The 20,738-nt window shown below is 37.4% G+C and overlaps 1 protein-coding gene across 7 annotated transcripts in view; it reads left to right on the plus strand.

Annotated features, from left to right (window-relative positions):
• Window positions 1–20,738, plus strand: part of myo9aa (myosin IXAa) — a 141,979-nt gene that overhangs the window by 55,433 nt on the left and 65,808 nt on the right. For 6 of the 7 annotated variants that reach the window (XM_028439094.1, XM_028439095.1, XM_028439099.1 and 3 more), the window contains 8 exons: window positions 10,544–10,638; window positions 10,757–10,819; window positions 11,958–12,057; window positions 15,176–15,223; window positions 17,134–17,231; window positions 17,384–17,510; window positions 18,480–18,569; window positions 20,479–20,595. In XM_028439094.1, coding sequence (XP_028294895.1) covers window positions 10,544–10,638; window positions 10,757–10,819; window positions 11,958–12,057; window positions 15,176–15,223; window positions 17,134–17,231; window positions 17,384–17,510; window positions 18,480–18,569; window positions 20,479–20,595 — 738 coding nt within the window. The remainder of the gene's footprint in view (window positions 1–10,543; window positions 10,639–10,756; window positions 10,820–11,957; window positions 12,058–15,175; window positions 15,224–17,133; window positions 17,232–17,383; window positions 17,511–18,479; window positions 18,570–20,478; window positions 20,596–20,738) is intronic. The other variant, XM_028439097.1, reaches the window with a different exon arrangement.

A 20,738-nucleotide genomic window follows, 5' to 3' on the forward strand; every position in this document is an offset into this window, starting at 1 on the left:
GCCCCCAGGCCACCAGTTGCCTATGTCTGCTCTACAGGATGCATTTCAGACTTTGCTAAGATACGCTGTCCTCGTCCTTTACCTTTTATGCTCTCCGTGCCATGTGATCATTTCAAAAGTAAAAAAACCTTTCCTGGCTCAACTTTTGACCCAGCTCAGTTTTCCTGGAGTGTGAGAGAAAAAACAGGATTAAAGTGGATGCACGATCCACAGAAGCTAATTTCCTCAAACGTACAGACGTGCGGAACAAACATGTCCGCCAAGCGTCTGGTTTCTGACATTCAGGCGATAAACAATGAACCAGTGTTTCCTCAGCGTAACGAGACGAGGTAAACGAGAGGCTCTGAAAAGGATGAGAAATTATTGTTGTATTGTATTTTTATCCTGTTTTACTATGTGGCACTTTGAGATTTTATTTTAAATGTAAAGTGCATTATAAATAAAATTCATTATTATTATTAAATCACAAAAATAACAAACAAGCTTTTCAGTGCTAGCGTTAGCGTTAAGCGCTAGCATTAAATAATTGCGTGTTTTTTTTAATAATTAAAGTGAATCAAAGGCAAAGGAAGATTAAAACTTGTAGTAAAACAGAGAAATTATACAAAATCTCTGTTAAAAAAAATGGAAGAAAAGGAAAATAGTGAGATTTGTTTTGATCTGCACTGTAAACACATTACATTGCATTGTGGGACGTGTAGTCCTGTACACTGGCGCATAGAAGTGTTTTTATTTCATTCTTGCTGTGATTTCTGTGAGATTTGGATCTTTCTGTGGAAATATAAAAAATAAACATCTTCCATTGTTTTTGCCACAACTTTCAGTGAAAACACCAGAAATGTGTTGAAAGTTTTTGGAGGAAAACACAAGAAATCACAGATAGATTGAAGTAAAATTCTTATTTATTAATATTTTTATTAATGTGCACAGGAACATTATATCTCAATTGTACAATACAAGTGAAAGTAAGCACACTGTTACATTTCGGTTTTTTCTTTTTAACACAATATAAAGTAACACTTCCTCAAAAAAAGTTAAGAAATGTTTGCCACTTTTGAAAGAATTTGTCAGTCATGCCTTTCTTGGAATATTTAATCTTTTCAACTTTCAGAAAAGACATGACCTCATTTATCCATTGAGTGCTGGATGGGGAACTTGTTGACTTCCACTGTATGAGGAGATGCCGTCTGGCAATGAGAGATGTGAATGCTAAAATCTGCAGGTGAAGAGCTGACTAGTTGGAGTCGTTCTCAGGAATACCGAAAATAGCCACGAGACGTTTTTTGAAAGCAGGTTAGACATGGTATTAAAACAGATTTGCCAAAATGTGTTCAGAGTTGGACAGGAGAAAAAGAAGATTACACCACCACACCTATCACATATGTCTATGGTAGTTTGAGTAATGACACCTGAACAAAACTTTAAACTGGATCAGTGTCAAAGGAGGGCAGATAGTTGTCTTATGAATAAGTCCCACCAGCATTGGTTAAAGACCACTCCTAATTCATTCTCCCAGGATTCTTTTGTTTTTGTGGTTAAATAATTATCATATGATTGAATAATGTTATATATTTTAGAGATGATTGACTTTTGTGAGGGGGTTAATCGTAAAAGTTCAGTCCAAGGCTGCTCAGGAGGAAGGTATGAAAACCAGGGAATAGTGCTTTGGCACAATTTCTCACCTGTAAATATCTAAATAGATGAGTGGGCGGTAGATTAAAGCAATAAATCCGTAAAAGAGTAGAAAACCTTAAAACGCCTCAATCCCTTATCATGCCATGAATTAAAAACAGGGTCAGTAAATGTGGGTTTGAACCTATGATTTTTCAACACTGGTGTTAAAGGTGCAGAATCAATAAATTTGAATTTCCTCCGAAACTGAAAAAAAATCCTAAGAGTAGAAATCACCACCAAGTTACAAGTAAGGCCAGAGAGGTTAATAATGCAGAGAGTCAGCTGACCCCCTAGATATATTCACTGCCCAGTAATAAAACTGGAAATTAGGCATGTAAAAACACTTCTATGTATCCGTTAATAGGACTACACATCCCACAATGCACTGCACCAAACTTCCAACAATGTCACTAAACAAAGTGTTTACAGTGGAGATTAAAACAAACAACTAGGGATGTCCCAATACAATATTATATTAATGAAAATACCACACCGATATTACAGCCTTAAGTATTGTTTGATATCGATCCGATACAATATCAGCACAAATCATACATACTTTTATGACTTATTTTGTAGTGTGGAATGTTAGAAAAGTCTTGATTACTAAAAAAACAGACACATTTATTATCAACCAATGGATTACATATAATAAACATTTTATAATAAGAATATTCTATGATTGAATAAAAGAAATAAAAAACTACAATAGAAGATATTGAAAAAAGAAATCCGATAAAACAATATATAATATATCAGAGATTTTAGATGTAGTCTGATAAAATCCGATTTTCGTTTTTCTTGCTGATATTGGACCGATATCCGATATCAATATTGGATAGGGACACCCCTAATTTTAACCTTTAATTTTTTCTGAGCAAGTGATCTAAATCACTTGTGTCAAACTCAAGGCCTGGGGGCCAAATCTGGCCTTTTGAGCATCCAAACATCCAAAAATAACAGAGAAAACGTGAATCATTGTGTAAATGAAACAATATTTGCAGGTATAACAGTTTTCTTGTGCTTATATCTCATGATTGCAGTTATTTTTAAACTTAAACGCTTGAAAAATCTGAAAATTCTTACAAAATCCTTTAATTTTCTTCATTGTTACATTAATTTCCCTAAATTAAATAGAAATTGGTAAGAAAATCTAAGAAATGTAAAGTATAGATCCTGTTAGGACTGATATCTGTCACTTATTGATTGGATATTGTCAGTTTTTTACATATTTTGTATTTTATGTATACATAGAAGTATAAACTAGAGCACAATTATGTTAAAATTACTCGTTTTCTCGCATAAAAACCATGGAATCGCTTCGTATTTGGCCCCTGAACTAAAATGAGTTTGACACCCCTGATCTAGATTTATTGATCCGTGAGGCCTACACTACGTCTTTATCTGATAAAAACAATAGTCTCCAGCAGCTTTAAATAAAAAGTGAGCAGAATGACTGAAATGTTTAAATGGTTTAAATCATGCTGGAATTCCAGGAGTTTGGAACCCTTGCACCACATATTTTCACGAGCACAGATGTTTATGGGTTCTCGCAGTTTGTTCTCACTGTTCTGTTTCTACAGGAAGCGTTTTTTTCTGCAGTTAGACACACATTACATTACGCTGACGCTAGCTGTAAATGAAGTGAATCTCTAGTGAGAGTAAACAGTTTATGGCTCAGGTAGGATCTGATGTTGATCAGCAGACAAAGGAAGTGGATAACCTCAGATATCCATATCCTGCAGTCAGAGTTGTTGTTTTTATTGTGGAATCCCAAATTTCCTGGACAATAAAGTCTGACATTTCTCACACAGTAACATGATGGCGATAAATGATAAAGATCTCAGGGACAGAGAAACGTCCTCTAACTTCTGCAGGTTTGTTATTCATCAAACATGAGGTTATGGTGTGTTTGTCTGAGGAATGTTGCCGTTTTCCACTCATCTTGGGTAATTGAAGAAGGTTATTAGTTTATGAAAATATGGAGGTTTGTGTGTGTGCTGTTTACATGCATCTGTTGTCATTTTGTATTTTTTTTTTATTTTGTATCATTTTCACCCATTTTGTGTATTTTTGAGTCATTTTGTGTAATGTTTGTTGTCACTTTTTGTCTGTTTTTTTTATCTCCTTTTGAGTATTTTTCTCTCATTTTAGATGTTTTTTCATTATTTTGTGTATTTTTTTGTGATTACTTTGTATTTTTTTTTGTAATTTTTTTACGTTTTTCGCTCATTTTGTGTTTCTAGTGTCATTATGTAAATGATCCTGTAATTTTGTGTATTTTTGTTTTTATAATGTACAATTTTCTCTCATTTTGTGTATTTATTGTTGTCACTTTTTGAATATTTTTCCATCCATTTCCTTCTGCTTATCCGTTGCTGGGTCACGGGGGCAGCATCCTTAGCAGGGAGGCCCAGACTCCCCTAGCCCCGCCCACTTTTTCCAGCTCCACCGGGAGGATCCCGAGGCGTTCCAAGATGCCTTTTTGGAGATTTTAGCCAATCATGATTACTCTTTGTATTCCTGTTCCCATAGAGTCTATCATTTTAAGCCAACGTTTTGGTTCTTAGTTAGGTTTGGTGAGTTACGACCTTATTTTGAACAAGACCAGGAGCGTTACGGGAAGGGATTTGGACGTTGTACTTACCAAGAGAAGAGAAAATGGGACTTTGAAAATGGCGGTGGACCCCACTATCACCCATCTTACTACAGATCCAGATGAACAAGAAAGACTCCTTAAAACAGGAAGTCTACGCTACCACGGCAACCATCGGATAACTTTAATCTCATCAAACCAGTTACCAGGAGTTCTGTGAACGGAGAACTTCCTTGAGTCATCGCTACGTCACAGTTTGTCAAACATGGAGCTTCTTCTTTTGACAAAATCAACTCATGCCAGGAGTCACTTCCTCTCCGACTGCTTTCACTAAGCTGGGAACGCTGCGGTAACCACGGTGTGAGATTACAGGGGGCATGATGCCGACTCAGCCTCTGAGGAATGTTATCAGCCCACACACACACAGTGACCTGACACCAATCCAGAATAGAAGGAGACCCTTAGCTCCTGTCAGTGCTACTACTGCAGTGAATGAGTCGGCTTTAATATGAGTCATGAGGACGATTCCTGTGAGTCATTCCTCTGTTGCTTCCATTTTAAAAGGAATGTAGGAAATTCTGTGACACATTTCCAGATCATTCTTCAGTCATTTGATCAGAACTGAAGCTCTTTGAAGTCCACACAAGGCTTTTCTCTGTGTACGGAACAGATCAGAATGCCATATGACCTCTATATGCGTAGCACCGCAGTGTGAAAATATGTTTGAAGCTCCGAAGCAGAGAGGCCCTTAATGACTTTAATCAGACACGGGCAACTTTAACCACAGAAATATGATTATATCTGATCTGAGGGCCACATTATCAACATGTCAGCATTTAGAACAATGACCTCTCTGATCATTAGCACAGGAAACAATGTGTATCTCTCATTTTAATCGTCCCACAAAAGGGAAATATACAGACTTTCAGCACCAGATATGGTGTATTATTTTCCTGTAATTTTGTGTATTTTTATTTTATAAAATTTTCTCATTTCGTGTTTGTTTTTGGAGTCATTTTGTCTATTTTTGTTGTCATTTTTTACATTTTTTCCTCCTGTATCTTTCTGTAACTTTTGTGTATTTAGTGTAATTTTGTGTATTTTTGCTGTTTGGTGCTTTCTCTGTTTTTCTTTCATTTTGTATGTGATTTTATGTATATTCACTGTCACTGTATATATTTTTAGCTCCTTTTGTATATTTTTGTTGTCATTTTTGGGGGGTTTTTTGGGGTTGTTTTGTGTATACTGTATTTATAGTCCTTCCCTGTATTTTTCTGTAATTTTCATGTATCTAATCTTCTCGTGTAGTTTTGTGTATTTTTTTGTCATTTATTTTGAGGGCCACACAAAATTAGACCGAGGGCCACATGTGGACCCCGGACCACCAGTTGCTTACAGTTGACTTGAATCATACCTTCTTTTATTGGCTCTTATTCTGAAAGGTTGGTGTGTCTCGTCTTTAATCTGATGCTGTCCTTCACGTTTTTAATAAACTTCTATAGTGAGTTAATATTAGTAATTTATTACACCAGGTTCAGCTTTTAGGATTAGAGCTTTAAATATGAGGAGGTAACGTCATCCTTTGTGCCACCGATGACTTTGACTTTACACTACGATCACTTTGGCACCGACTCAAACCTGTCATTGGAGAACCTTGTGTTTCATCTGGCTCTGCAGCCAAGAACAATGTTGTTGACCTCTTAAAGTAACGGAAGCTCAACACGTTCAGCCTGAACAAACAGTTCAAGTTCTGGGGTCGCGCTCAGTGTCAATGTTTCTATGACGTTATATACCACCTTTGGATAAACTTCAAACTTTATGCAATGATATTCACTCACTCAGTGCCATTGACGAGATAATTCATCAATTGCGTTTTTTTCACAGAGATTACTAGAAAACACCTTGGTGGAGGTCCCTCGTCAATATCTAACCTGTAGTGCGATGTAGTGACCAAATGTGTCCTGAAGGTGGCAGCAGTACACCTTTACATGAGAGATTAGCCACTGATGCTAGCATTAGCTAAGGAGGAAGAAGCAGGAATGAGTGACATTATGTAACTATGAAGTGATATTGTGAAGTATCCAGCAGCTCACAGCACCACATACTAACACAGAACATGTGGACCTGAGTGGATTATTGATTATGTTATGATCGTGAGATTAAACCTTGCTCTTTTCAACGGCTGATTATGGAAGAACTAAACAAGCTTCAAACAATGATGAAAGTAGAAACTTCAGTCTTTCAAAATCCAGTGTCAGATTTCAGATAATCATAGTACAAAATATTCTGTGGGTCTTTAAAAATCAGTCAAAATGCTCTAAAATGGCTGACGGGGGGGGGGCTAACTAGTTAGGTTAGCTCATGTTGCTGTACCAGAGGCTGTTTAGCGCGGAGCAGAAGTTTTGCTCTGAACACAAACCAAACCAAACTAAGGTGCTAACTTTATCAGCTGACATAACATCTGAGATTTGTCAATCTAGAGCTACCAATTAACTTAACATGCATGTGTTTGGACGGTGGGAGATGACCCAAATATCCACGCAGAACGTACAATGAGGTCTAGTGGTTAAGGAAGCAGACTTGTAACTGGAGGGTCACCAGTTCGAATCTCAACCATCCCATCACTGTTGAATTAAAAAAAGAATTAAAACAATTTCTGGAACATACACATCAATAAAATACGTTGACTTTTTAAAAACCTAATTTTTTCATTGTGACCTGGTAATACATGGTCTATGGCCCTGTACTGGTCTGCGTCCTGGTGGTTGGGGACCACTGGATAAAGAGACAAGTTCAGGGCCAGTGGGTTGTGAACCCACAACCTCTGCACTGAGAGGATGCATTGCTCACCAGTTCAATCCAAATCCAGGACTTATAAAGTGAAACTCTCCTCCTCATAGAGGTCAGTGAGTTCATTTTTCTGTTTTGTAGTAAAGTCAGTGTTTCATTCCTCTTGATAATATCAACGTTTAGGAGAAATACTGTTTCCACTCAGACCAGGACGAACTTGAATCATTATTGAATCATTTAGTTTTTCAGTGGGAGTTGTTCCATGTGCTGCTTCCCGTTGGTCCAATAGAAGCTGTTCATTGAACAAAAAGCAGTAAAAGGTGAAATATCTGGACTGTCCCACCCACGTCTGTGGCTTTTCATTGGCTGTACATGCAGCAGTTCTCACCTCACAGACGCTGTCCCCGTTTGACCCGATGTTCCTGAACCTCTCACGTCTGCCGGTTCACAGACGGAATACCATCTCCTCCTGTGGGAGTCCATCGCTCCCATCATCACATTCTTACATCCCACGTTTCTGGAAGTGAAAAGTGATTTCAGTTCTCGTGTGAGCTCACTTGGCCTTTTCCATGTCCAGAAAGAACGTTACATGTGTTTTATAGATTCATACAGAGATATCAACCTTTTCTTTGTATCCATGATTCGATACTCCAATGGAATCTTGACTTTGTGGGGTTTTATTTTGAAAGGACGATAGCGAATCCATAGAGAAGTAGTTTTGCTTGGAGGAGGATGAGGAGGTCGTCGCTGAGAAGATCTATGGTCTGATTTACAGTATGTTGTTTATACGCCGCTTTGGGATCGTATGTTTGTAGGAAAACCATGAAAAAACACACAGAAAATGACAGTGAAAGCTCCACTTTCACTGTCCCACGGCCTCATGCTCTAAAGCTGTGTTTTTCAACCTTTTTTTGCATCGCAGCACATTATTTTCTTAGATTAAAACAACTTCAAAACTTTTTATAAAGAAAAATAGTCACAAATGTTGTTTTCAATAAAGGTAAACAATTTTACCCATGTCCTTGAAATTTTGTTGCAATGGAAGAGCATTTGTCCCGAGCTTTACTCGTGTTCAGATGTAAAATGTAACACTTATGTGGGTTCACCATCACTCTGACTCAGAGGTGGACCACTTTTAGCACAGTGGGGGTCAGAAAATGTGTTTGTTTTATGTACATTCATGTTAGTGTTTAGAATACAGACCAATATAAGCAATAATACCAGAAAGAACAAAGAGTTTTTAGAGTAACTGTGTTTTTTTTTTCTCTCTCATTCTGAGTATGTTTGTTTTTGTTATGAGTCATTTTCTGCATTCCTGTTGTCCTTTTGTGTAGTTTTGAAGTTGTTTTGTGTGTTTTTCTTGTGTTTCTTGTCATATTTGTGTGCCTTTAGTGTATTCTTACTGATGTTTTGTTTTGTGCGTTGACTTTGAGGGCCGCAAAAAATTAGTCCGAGGGCCGCGCCGCCAGTTGCCCATGTTGTGGGCGTCTTCAACTGTCCTTGATTTACTCGCCAACTTCAGCCACCAGAGTGTGTCAGCACACTGTTTAAGGGAGAGTAAAGGTCTCTTAGGAGAGCTCTTACTCTCTGCTTCATTGGCTATTACCAAACTGCAGAGTTGGTACCGTCGCCCCCTGCTGGAACACAGGCTTACATGGGCACATTTAACTTTTCCTGATTTTTGTAGAGAAAACAAAAGATCAAACGCTTTGTTTGAAATGGAACACTCCTTAATACACACTACAAACACAGTGAGTATACTGTATACTGTCTACTATAGACTATAGTATATACTGTCTACTATAGACTATAGTATATACTGTCTACTATAGACTATAGTATATACTGTCTACTATAGACTATAGTGTGATTAGCGTTCCCACTGTAGTATACTTCCAAGTTTCCCAAGATGCATCAGGAACCTCCGGCGTTAAAAACATTGTTCACACTGAGGCTAAATATCTGTTGATTCTCCACTTTTACTTTGAAAGTTCTGAAATCATTTGAAGTGAGAAAGTGACCAAGTAGAATATCAACATGTGCTCATTTCATCCATAAAACTCACGTAGACACATTTCATTCACACATTTTCAGAGACCCTCCATTGGTCTGCTGACTACACTTCCTGTTCACTTCAAAATAATCAGAATCAGAATTCCTTTATTTATCCCAGGGGGAAATAGAAAATAAGAGCCCTTTTTACAAAAGCGTTAAAAAAGTAATGTAAGACAAGAAGATATGCTTTTATTTTGAAAAAGTAAATGTTTGATTTTTAGCTTGAAGTCGGTCCCAGGACCATTTTACGTTCCACTCCCAATGCATCATGGGACGGTTGAGTACGACTAGTGTGCACACCGTGCATACTTAAAAAGTGCTCCCATATAGTATACATCCTGGTGTTTCTGGTATACGTCAAACTTAGTATGAGTAATATGTTAGCATGAGTAGTACGTTAGCATGAGTAGTACATTAGCATGAGTAGTACATTTGCATGAGTAGTACGTTAGCATGAGTAGTACGTTAGCATGAGTAGTACGTTAGCATGAGTAGTACGTTAGCATGAGTAGTACGTTTGCATGAGTAGTACGTTAGCATGAGTAGTACGTTAGCATGAGTAGTACGTTTGCATGAGTAGTACGTTTGCATGAGTAGTACGTTAGCATGAGTAGTACATTTGCATGAGTAGTATGTTAGCATGAGTAGTACATTTGCATGAGTAGTACGTTAGCATGAGTAGTACGTTAGCATGAGTAGTACGTTAGCATGAGTAGTACGTTAGCATGAGTAGTACGTTAGCATGAGTAGTACATTAGGATGACATTTTGAACACAGCCAAGGTACCTAAGGAGAGCTCTTCTTCTCTGCTTCATTGTCTACGACCAAACCACAGAGTTGGAACTGTCGCCCCCTGCAGTCACAGATTTCTAATGGTGTTTATCTTCTTGGTAAAAAAAAAACAGTGGTGGATCCGTTTAAAAAGTTCTAGTTTTATATCAAACTTGAATAGAATCAAGTGATTCTCTATTTTCATGTTGTGTGAAGTCTTGAGTTAGTTCTTGTAGTTATTTGGTGACGTGTTAATCCCATGTTTGATTTAGCGCTCTGAGCACGTGTGATGAACGACTGGATGAGGGAAGGTTGTGGCGTTAAGCTCAGGACTTTTACAAAGTGATCCACTGAGAATCCTGTTGTGCTGCTCAGCTGATGAAACATGAGCAGAGTGTTCCACATGGAACCCATTACTCACTGAAAACACTCCATTCTAACAGATCCTAGAAAGGAACGATTAATCACCCGCTGGCGAGCGTTGTTTGAAGCTACGCACGATGTTTAATGACATTGTTTGGCACCAGACTCAGTTCTCTGGTCATCTGACCCACAAACAAGTTATTCCTTTTCAAACTCAGCCTGACATCAAACATCGGTGTAAAATATTTAAAATATACACGGCCTCTTATTATTTTTTTTTTTTTTCAAAATCAGGCTTTTGGAAACGCAAAAACTGCACATAATAACAACTCCAGTCGGTTTGGAAAGTTCATTCAGGTGAATTACCAGGAGAGCGGCACCGTGCGAGGGTAAGCAGCCACATATATATTTGTAGTAATATTGTGTAATATTCTTACACTTTTATGGTTACTCCTGATTATTTCTCTCAGCATTAAATTAAAAAAGTGTTTTATTGACCTTGCACAGTGCGTATGTGGAGAAATACCTTCTGGAGAAGTCCAGGCTGGTCTACCAGGGGCACAACGAGCGGTAAGTTGAGTGAAATTAATTGTCGCTTATTTTGTTTGTGTGAAATATTATGTTTTCAACCAAAGCTGTCAAGACAGAATCAGTTGGAATTAGAGATTTTGCAAAAAGATGCAGAAGTTGTTTGTGCTCAGTTTGTTTTTGGCAACTTCTATCACAGCAGGGGCCACATAATGAGATAGTGTATGGGCCAAATTAACAATAATGTCAGCATTTAGAATAATAACCAATCTGAACTTAAACTAAGGCCTTTGTCTCAGTCTTTGTTGGCGTTACTTGAGATTTTGTTGCAATTTTGTATATTTGTCTCTTATTTTGTGTTTCTTGTTGTTCTGTGTTTTTGGAGTCACTTTTTGTGTGTAGTTTTTATTTTTTGGTACATTTTTAGTTGTCTTGTTTGTTTTTGAAGTAATTTGTACATTTTTAATTTCCTTTTGACTGTTATTGTTGTACTTTAGTCTATTTTCTTAGGGTTTTTTGTGTGTTTTTTTGGAGTAGTTTCTTGTCATTTTATGTTTTTAGGGTAATGTTTTGTGCGGATATACTTTGGGGACCACACAGAACTAGACCGAGGACCACCTTTTGAGCCTCACTGTAGTGAATTAACATCTAACCGGTGCTGACATCACTGTGCTTGTGTGGTGACGATTGACCTCACTTTGGAGGTGGGTTGGGGGTGGGGGGTTCATTTTTGTCAGCCAGCCACCAGTTATGGAGATGGTTTGCTGACCCGACTAAAGCATGCGTGTGTGCTGGTTAGCGTAGCTGCTGGTTAGCACGTAGCTGTTGGTTAGCACGTAGCTGCTGGTTAGCATAGATGCAGGTTAGCGTAGCTGTTGGTTAGCACATAGCTGTTGGTTAGCACATAGCTGCTGGTTAGCACATAGCTGCTGGTTAGCGTAGCTGCTGGTTTGCGTAGCTGCTGGTTAGCACATAGCTGCTGGTTAGCATAGCTGCTGGTTAGCATAGCTGCTGCACACTTTAGTCTAACTTTGTGGTTTCAGCTCCACAGAATAAGAGTTAATGAATGAAGTGTGAGGAGTAAAGAACGTCTAACGACACATTCATCATATAAAATACGGAATAAAAAACAAGCCTCATAACGTCTCTATGTTGTTTTTTAACCTTGTGTGTACTGTAGGAACTACCATGTGTTTTACTACCTGCTGGCAGGAGCAAGTGAAGAAGAAAGGACGGCTTTTCACCTCAAGAAGCCTGAAGAATATAATTACCTCAGTCAGGTATAACACAATAACTCACACTTAGACATTCATCTTCTGGTTACACAAACACTCATTATGACCATCAATCAAAGATTCAAGGGTTTTTATTTGTCATTATGAGTATGAATGTTTACATAATGAAATAATGTCCCCAAGTTCCCCGTTAAGCCCTTAAATAAAAGTAGAGTAAAGAAAAATAGTATAAAAAAATAAAAAATAGCAAAACACATTCAATACAAAAACACAATATAAATAGAATATATACAAAAATAACACAAATATATAAATACTAAACTATTCATACTCGCACAGGGTAATCTGTGCTGTTTAAATATGTTTGGTCCAGATTTAACAAACATGTGAATAGACCTAGAACTGTACTGCAGCTGAACAAAAAATTATTAGTTTTATGAATCTACATAAAAACAACATAGAAATGCAACAGTTTTTTTTAAAAATCTGCTGGAGGAGATGATTTTTTTTTTTTATCAGATAAAGACATGAGTGGACCTCATAGATCAGTAAATCAAGGATAATTTGCCCTGAAAAAAACAGATAAAAAAATGTTTGTTTTGGTTTCCACTGTAAACACTATTATGACATCTACCTTCTTGTGTTTCTTCTACATGTAATTTAAAATGTAGGAACTATTAGTTTAAACTGGCAAACAGTGACCATGACAAATCATAAATGTGGTTAAACTGGCAAAAATAATCATTAAATGTGGTGAAAAGAGGTTAAAAGTGACAATAATCGGTCAACATATGTGACATTAGGTGTACTGTATATATATATATTTATGTTTATCCTATTTATCCTTTATTCTCTATCTATCTTTTATTTATCCCTCATCCTTTATATTTATCATTATTATTATTATTATTGTTGCTGGGTTGTTCTTTGTTTTTTTTTAATTTTTTGTTGTTGTTTGTTTTGTGCACAAGACAAATTCCTTGTACTGTCCTTAAAACTGTACATGGCCATTAAAACATTTCTGATTCTGATTCTAAAAGTGGTAGAAAGGGTTTATAAGTGTCTGGAAAGTGAAAAAAAAATGTGCAGAAAATGCATCAAAATGTGATGTAGAAGTGTCAGAAATGTGAGTCATTTAGCAAAAATACATTAAAAGGAGCAAAAATATGGCAAGAAAAAGTGTTGAAAACATATTAAAATATGGTGAGTTTGGTGTAGTTGCAGAAAAAGGGTAAAAATAAGCAAAAATGGGCTCAAAGTGTTAAAAAAATATTCTTAGTTTCTTGAAGACATCTGGTGACCCCAAGGTTAGGTATACAGTAGCAAAAGTAGCGGCCTTACAGTAATTACATCTCCAGCTCTTCGACATAAACATTTCCTACTTTTCAAAAATGACAACTTTAGCATCTTCATTCATGTGGTTCTGACATAGTGAGAGAAGATCTCCATGTTTGTGGCTTTTTCTCTTTTTTTCTCTCTTTAGTCACTTTCTGCACAAACACTCACACACACTCATTACCACACAACCACGGTGGAGGAAAACACCAAACACCATCAGGAAATAGAAAGCGTCCACGTTGGTTTGTGTTTCAATAAACCGTGAAGAAGAAAAGCCATAAACGTGGACTGTACATACACACCTCTCCAGAGGAATGTGGGTGTTGTGTAAAAGTAGTTGTTGATGTTTCTGTGCACTGACAGACAGTGACCCTGTGCTGATGTGTACACACAAACACACAACCACACAAACACACAACCACACAAACACACAACCACACATGACCACACAAACACACAACCACACAAACACACAACCACACAAACACACAAACACACAAGCACACAACAACGCACAACCACACAAACACACAACCACACAAACACACAAGCACACAACAACGCACAACCACACAAACACACAAACGCACAAACACACAAGCACACAACAACGCACCAACACACAAACGCACAACCACACAAACACACAAACGCACAAAGACACGACCACACAACCACACACCAACACACAAACGCACAACCACACAAACACACAAACGCACAAAGACACGACCACACAACCACACACCAACACACAACCACACAAACACATGACCACACAAACACACAAACACAAACACACAAACACACTGGGAAACTTTAAGCAGGAATGTATTTACAGTATCTTTAAACCTTCACCAGCCAAAAGAGGAAGAACATGTAATTAATTCTAGAAAGTGAAATGTAATTGTTTTCTGTGTCTTTGATTGGTTGAAATCTCCAAAAAGTGTCCGTGTCCACATAAAATGGAATATTACGTTTGAGGCTAAAAGTCGATATAAACGACTCAACAAACTTTAATTATTCAGCTTCAAACTAATGATTTAAAGAATATTAATGGATCAGAATCACAATCTTTATTGTCGTTATATTTCAGTATAATGACATTACATTTGGGCTTGTGCCGTTTCAGGAAAAAAATGTAGAATATCAGAATAAAATAATATAAAGTTAAAGTATAAAGATAAAGACTGTTTCCAGATTTCCAAAACTAAATAAACAAAGTTGTGAAGTTAGAGTCAGATATTGCACAGATGATATTGTCTATTGCACTTGTGAAGAAATAAATTAAATTATTTATATTGCATTGAAACTGTGCAAATCAGAATGTTTTCCTTAGTTATGAAAATAAAGCAAAGTTTATAAGAGAAAACATTTGTTACATGACAATTTTTTTCAAACTGTTCAAACATTTTACAGTTTTAAAGGAAAGAAAGTTTTAATGCAACATATTCTAGTGTAAACGATTTATTTTGGTGATGTAACAGAAATCCTAACAAATCAGCTTTTTGCAGAACAACAAAGCAGTACACGTTCTATTGTTCATTGTCTATGTGTCAGAGGAGAACACAGTGACAGGTGTAGACATTAGTGGAACGCTGCAGTCATTCCTCTGCTTTAATGCTGAGTCGTCTGTGAATGTTGCTGAACCACATGCATATTTCTACATCAGGGTCAAGATGCTTTTGAGTTTGTGAGTTTATGTGTGAGTGGGTGGGTGGGTGGGTGGGTGGGGGTGGTGGGGGCTCTGTGTCCTAACAGCTCCTTCATCTACTGCTGCTAACACTGACTCTGCTTCCTGTAAACTGTTCCCTAACGTTTCCAGATGAAAAAGACGAGCCACCCACTGCACTGGGACACTGACTGTGAGCCGGTCAGTATCTGTGTGTGTGTGTGTGTGTGTGCGTGTGTGTGTGTGTGTGTGTGTGCAGTAGATTTCTGTCCTGTCCACTGATAGTTAACGCTTTCTTTCTGTGTTCTTTTAAAAGTTCTGTTGTCTGCTTTAACCAGCACCAGTAGCTTATTGGTTTTTAAGTGTTTAAATGTAATACTTTATGATCACTTATTGTTGTTGTTAATGATACACTAAGGCTTTACTGAGTTATATTAAGAGATCCTCCACTGTTTTTACAAGTTTGGCCTTAAATCTTTAAAATGGCATTATTAATAGATCTATGTATAATAAAACACATTACCATGCACCATATTCATTTTATTAACTTTCTAAAATGGCACTACTTTACAGTTTTAGAGCCTGTGTTCCTCCACCTTGAATTCACGATTGATGATGTCACACGGCCCCACTGACTGTAAACATCCCATTGTTAGCTAGGGTTAGGATTAGGGCTAGGATTAGGATTACGGTTAGGGTTACGGAGCAAACTCAAACTCTCATATCTGAACCCATAATGAGGCTATATAGATGCAGATTACTGTTAGAAAGCCATTAGAATATTTGTTTAACCTTTAAAGGTGTGTTAAACTCTTCTATTGAATATCTTCACTTAGGGCCTGATTTATTAAGATTCCATATAAATGCTGCATTCCATTGCACTTGGAACCTGGAAAGATCCAGATTGTTCATTTTGACCTCCAAGGTAAATGTGTTTCATTCGGTAAAATTGTAAAACATGACTAGACACAGTCAGCTGATGATTGTTTTATATATTTTTTGAGGAGCAAAAATGTCTGTTGGATAAATATATATTATTACTAAGCAGGACCTGTTTTCACAAGGCAAATACGTATTTGACAGTTGAGAATTGCCAAATAGAATTGTTCATGTGAAAGATTTCTTATTGTGTTGTATTTTGTTGTTGAGTAACGTCCCTTTATGTTGTTTTTTTTGCTAAATAAATTGAAAGTAATATTGCAGGAAAAACAGAAAATGGACCTTGACCTTAAATATGACCTTGACCTTTGCTCAAGGTCACACATTGAAAGGAAATGTTGTTCAATGGTACCAGTCTGAGCACTGTATGTCAATGTGTGGCCAAGTTATAGAGAAAAAGTAGTTTTTGTGACGTCATGAACTTTGACCCCAACTGATCTTTTTACTGGTAGGTCGTACAGCTTTGGTCCTAATAAATAAAATATTCCACTTGAGATGAACTTTTCAGAAATGTAAACATCAAACTTGTACAATAAATATTCATAGATATGAAAATGTTTGGATTCTGACACTTGATGCTCCAAAAAAGCTTAACTGCACATCGTTGACATTGTCCTTATGAGATGACATACGTGTTATTAGTGCTGCATTTAAAGCCTGGGAGGAGTTCAGGACAAAGAAGTTGCAGAAGAAAAATGATAATAAGAACTCCAACAATTACAATGTATTTGGCAATTTTCAGTAGCCAAATACAGTACGCTCCTGGAGGCTAAGAGAGAAACGTCTTTTACTTTAAGTAAGACTTGAACGAACCAGCGATAGGAATCGTGCTTCATAGAACCATAGACTGTAGAGAGTACATTGAACTATAGGATATCATTACTTATGTAGAGCGGCGTATGGATGGAAGTACCACTACGCAGTTATTTTGCACTTTTAGAAAAACACACGCTTAATTAGACGACACGTAAAAGTTGAGGAGAATGTGACTGTTAATGTCTAACGGCGTGCGCCGCTATTTTGCTAAAACGTCATTCTGACCGACTCGGGGTGCTTGGGTCTTGTCTGAGTTTCAGAGTTGGGGTTCCGAGCTCAGGAGTCTTTTTATTGCACTTGTCCCATTTGTTCTGTCAGATTTATCTAACACGGGAAGCTGTTCTTTGTCGTTCTAGGACTGCTTCACGGTGGAAGGAGAAGACCTGAAACATGACTTTGAGAGGCTGCAGCTGGCCATGGAGATGGTGGGATTCCTCCCCGCCACGCGGAAACAGTGAGTGACCAACACATTGTTCATGGTTCCATCAGCCGTGCTATTACAAGCCTGTTATCATCACGACCAACATAGATCAATGATAACCACAGTCTATCATGTTTTATTTCACTTTTTAACTCCTCTAATGATTTTCTTCCAAACCGTGACAGGATCTTCTCGCTGCTGTCGGCCATTCTTCACCTGGGAAACATCCGCTACAAGAGGAAAACGTACAGAGACGACTCCATCGACATCTATAATCCAGAGGTTCTGCCCGTGGTCTCAGAGCTGCTGGAGGTAACAGATGTGGTCTGATGATGTCCCACAGCCTCAGAAAAGAACGACAGATGTTAGAAACCAGATTTTGGCAGGATGTGTTGCTTTATATGAGCCTTTTAATTTGAAAGATTTCACGTATTTTACAGGCCGGCTTCTAATCAGGCTGGGTTTGGAAAAAAGTTTTCATGAGTTTATTAATCAGACTCTCTCTCTTACCCACAAAGTAAAGCAAAGCACCATTCCTGGATAGCAGAACTCACTCACACGTGCTGTCCCTCATGAGAGAGAAAGTCAAAAATGCTGCATCATGTTGATATTGTGCAGCTAGTTGTTCATAAAAGTTTGTTTCTTGGTCCATGTCGTCCAGCCCTACTAATAATTGGTGAAATGTAATATTTTGGTACTTCATGTTCATGGTGTGTTGAAGTTCTGACATGAATTAACTTGTTCAGTCATTCTTTAGTTCAGGGGCGAAATATGTCTTAGTTTGCTCTTCCATATGTAAATAACATATACATCTAAGCAATAAATGACAGATATCAGTCGCTGCAGGATCTTCACTTCTAAATTCTTCAATTTTGTGTTTTGGGTATTTTAAGAAGACACGGACTGCAGAAAAGCATGATTTACTATGATACACTCGTTCCTAGTGGTTTGGTTCATATTAATATTAAACGTTTTGCAGCATCCTGCATGTTCTGAAGTGTTACCACTACAGATGTGGTTTCATCTTGTACTGGTCACATGTATCAAAGATAACGCCTAAGTTTTTTACTGTGGTGCTGTGTGACAGCGTAATGTCATCCAGAGACACTAGCTCTGATCATTTATCTCTAAGGTAAATTAGAGATAAATTATTCATTTTATTGATTTTGATTTCATTTATTTATATAAATCTTTGATTAAATTAGTTTATTTATTTATTTTTATTTCTTAAAGGATTTAAAGCCATTAAACTAGTTTCCTGTGTCTGTCCATCATCATCAGGTGAAAGAGGAGACGTTGTTCGAGGCTCTAACGACTAGAAAGACGATCACTGTGGGAGAAAAGCTCATCGTTCCATATAAACTGGCTGAGGTGAGAACGTTCTCCAGCTTTTACCAACACTAGTGCCAGGAAATGTGTATTCATACATGCATGGGCAGAATATCTATATATACATATGAATATATACATATGTAGCTGTTTGTGTACATGTACAGTACATGTACCATATGTATATATGTATGTTCTTGTGCAACCGAATGCACATGTGTGTATATTGATATATGTAAAATTCTGTACATAACCTTTTCCCATTTTATAGTAAAAGCCTATTTTTATTTCATCTTATTGTTTTACACGTCACAGATGTAGATGTTAATCTTTTCATGTGTACAGGGTTAGGGTTAGTTCTGATGGAGCTTTAGTCTGACAAGCTCATGTTTATAGGACAGTGTGAGCTCACTCCAGATCAACTCCCGCCTTCACACACACACACACACACACACACACACACACACACACTGGAAGTGCTTCAGACTGTTTGGAGGAGATTGAAAGCATTTCAAGGTCTCCTCTCCTCTCAGCTCTGAAAACAAACACTCGTCTCTCTCTTCACACAAGAACAAACAAAGTGAAGGATGGCTTTGGCCTCACAGAACACACATGTTTGATGGAACTATTCACTGTATTCACTGTATTCAGTGTTCTTCTCAGCACTTTCACCTCCCATTCATCTACATGAATGATGTACCTGCTGCTTCTTTACGAGTTAATCCAGATAAACAATTGTATTGTTGCACGCTGGGTGGTCTTTATGTTAATATTTCTTCAACGATCATTCACCTGTTTGAATGTACCTGTAAATCAGAGGTTCTCAACCTTAGGTCACAAGACCCTGGGAGGGGGTCACCAGATGCCTTTTAAGAAACTAAAAATATTTGAGCCCATTGTTGTTTATTTTGTTTTACCTGCATCTGCACCAAACTTTCCATATTTTAATCTATAGTCATCACTATTTTTCTACTTTCCAGACATGTTCATCACTTATAAACCCTTTCAACCACTTTTACACCTAATGTCACATATGTTGACCCATGATTCAAACTTTTAACCTCTTTTCACCAGATTTCATGATTTTTTGCCAATATAACCATATTCACCATTTGTCATGCCAATTATCGCGCACGGTTTAAACGATTTTAGATCATTTAGTAGATTTTTGTTCAAAACAACAGCTTTTGGTTGCTCTAAAAAACCATGAAAAGTTAAAGATGCAGATGTACACCTCTTTTGTTTGGGTGTGGGATACATATGTATGTGTATATACGTATATATGCATATGTGTGTATCCATAAAATGAAGAGTCCGTCCTTAAGACTGCTCTACTGTAAAGTGCCTTGAGATACCATTGGTTATGATTTGGCGCTATACAAATAAAGATTGATTGATTGATTGATTGATTGTTTATAGAAAGAGGATAAAAACAGTTGTGACTCTGAGGTTTGGTAGTAGACAATGAAGCAGAGAAATAGAGCTCTCCTAAGAGACCTTTACTGTCCCTTAAACAGTGTGAATTGTTTTTATTTCAGGAACACAGGCTCTAAAACTGTAAAGTAGTCCTATTTTTAAAAGGAAATTAAATAAATATACTTCATATTAATGTGTTTTGTTAGGAATAGATCTTCTAATAAGGACATTTTAAAGGTTTTTAGGACACTTTTGTAAAAACAGTGGAGGATCAAACTCCAGAGATGTATTTGTTTCTCAGTTAAAAACTCACAGATTGACTAAATCTGTTGCTTTTTCTGTGATTGTTACAGTTTGTATATTAAGTGTTATCTGTCCGCCTCCAGCCATTGTCATAAATACTTGTCAGTTCAAAAAAGCCTCTTGTCTCTGTCTCGACTCCCTAAAGTCTCAGAGCGTTCTAGGGTTGAGTACAACGTTACTACTAGGTGGGATATTATCCTCACTGATGCGCTTCTTCTTCTTCTGCCTCTAGGCTGGCACGGTGAGAGACTCCATGGCTAAGTCTCTTTACGGCGCTCTGTTTGACTGGATCGTCTTCAGGATCAACCACGCTCTGCTCAACATCAAAGACCTGGAGGAGACCACCAAGGTGAGGGTCTCCACAGGTTTCATCACATCAGCGTCTGTTACTTTCATTTATTATGACGACCATCAGCACTAATAATCAACTCCTCTGTATGCTGCGTGTTTTAAGCTGCTTTTAAAAGTTTGTTTGGAGATAAAACTATTCAG

This window comes from Gouania willdenowi, chromosome 3, assembly GCF_900634775.1.
Source record: "Gouania willdenowi chromosome 3, fGouWil2.1, whole genome shotgun sequence".
Lineage (NCBI taxonomy): Eukaryota > Metazoa > Chordata > Actinopteri > Blenniiformes > Gobiesocidae > Gouania > Gouania willdenowi.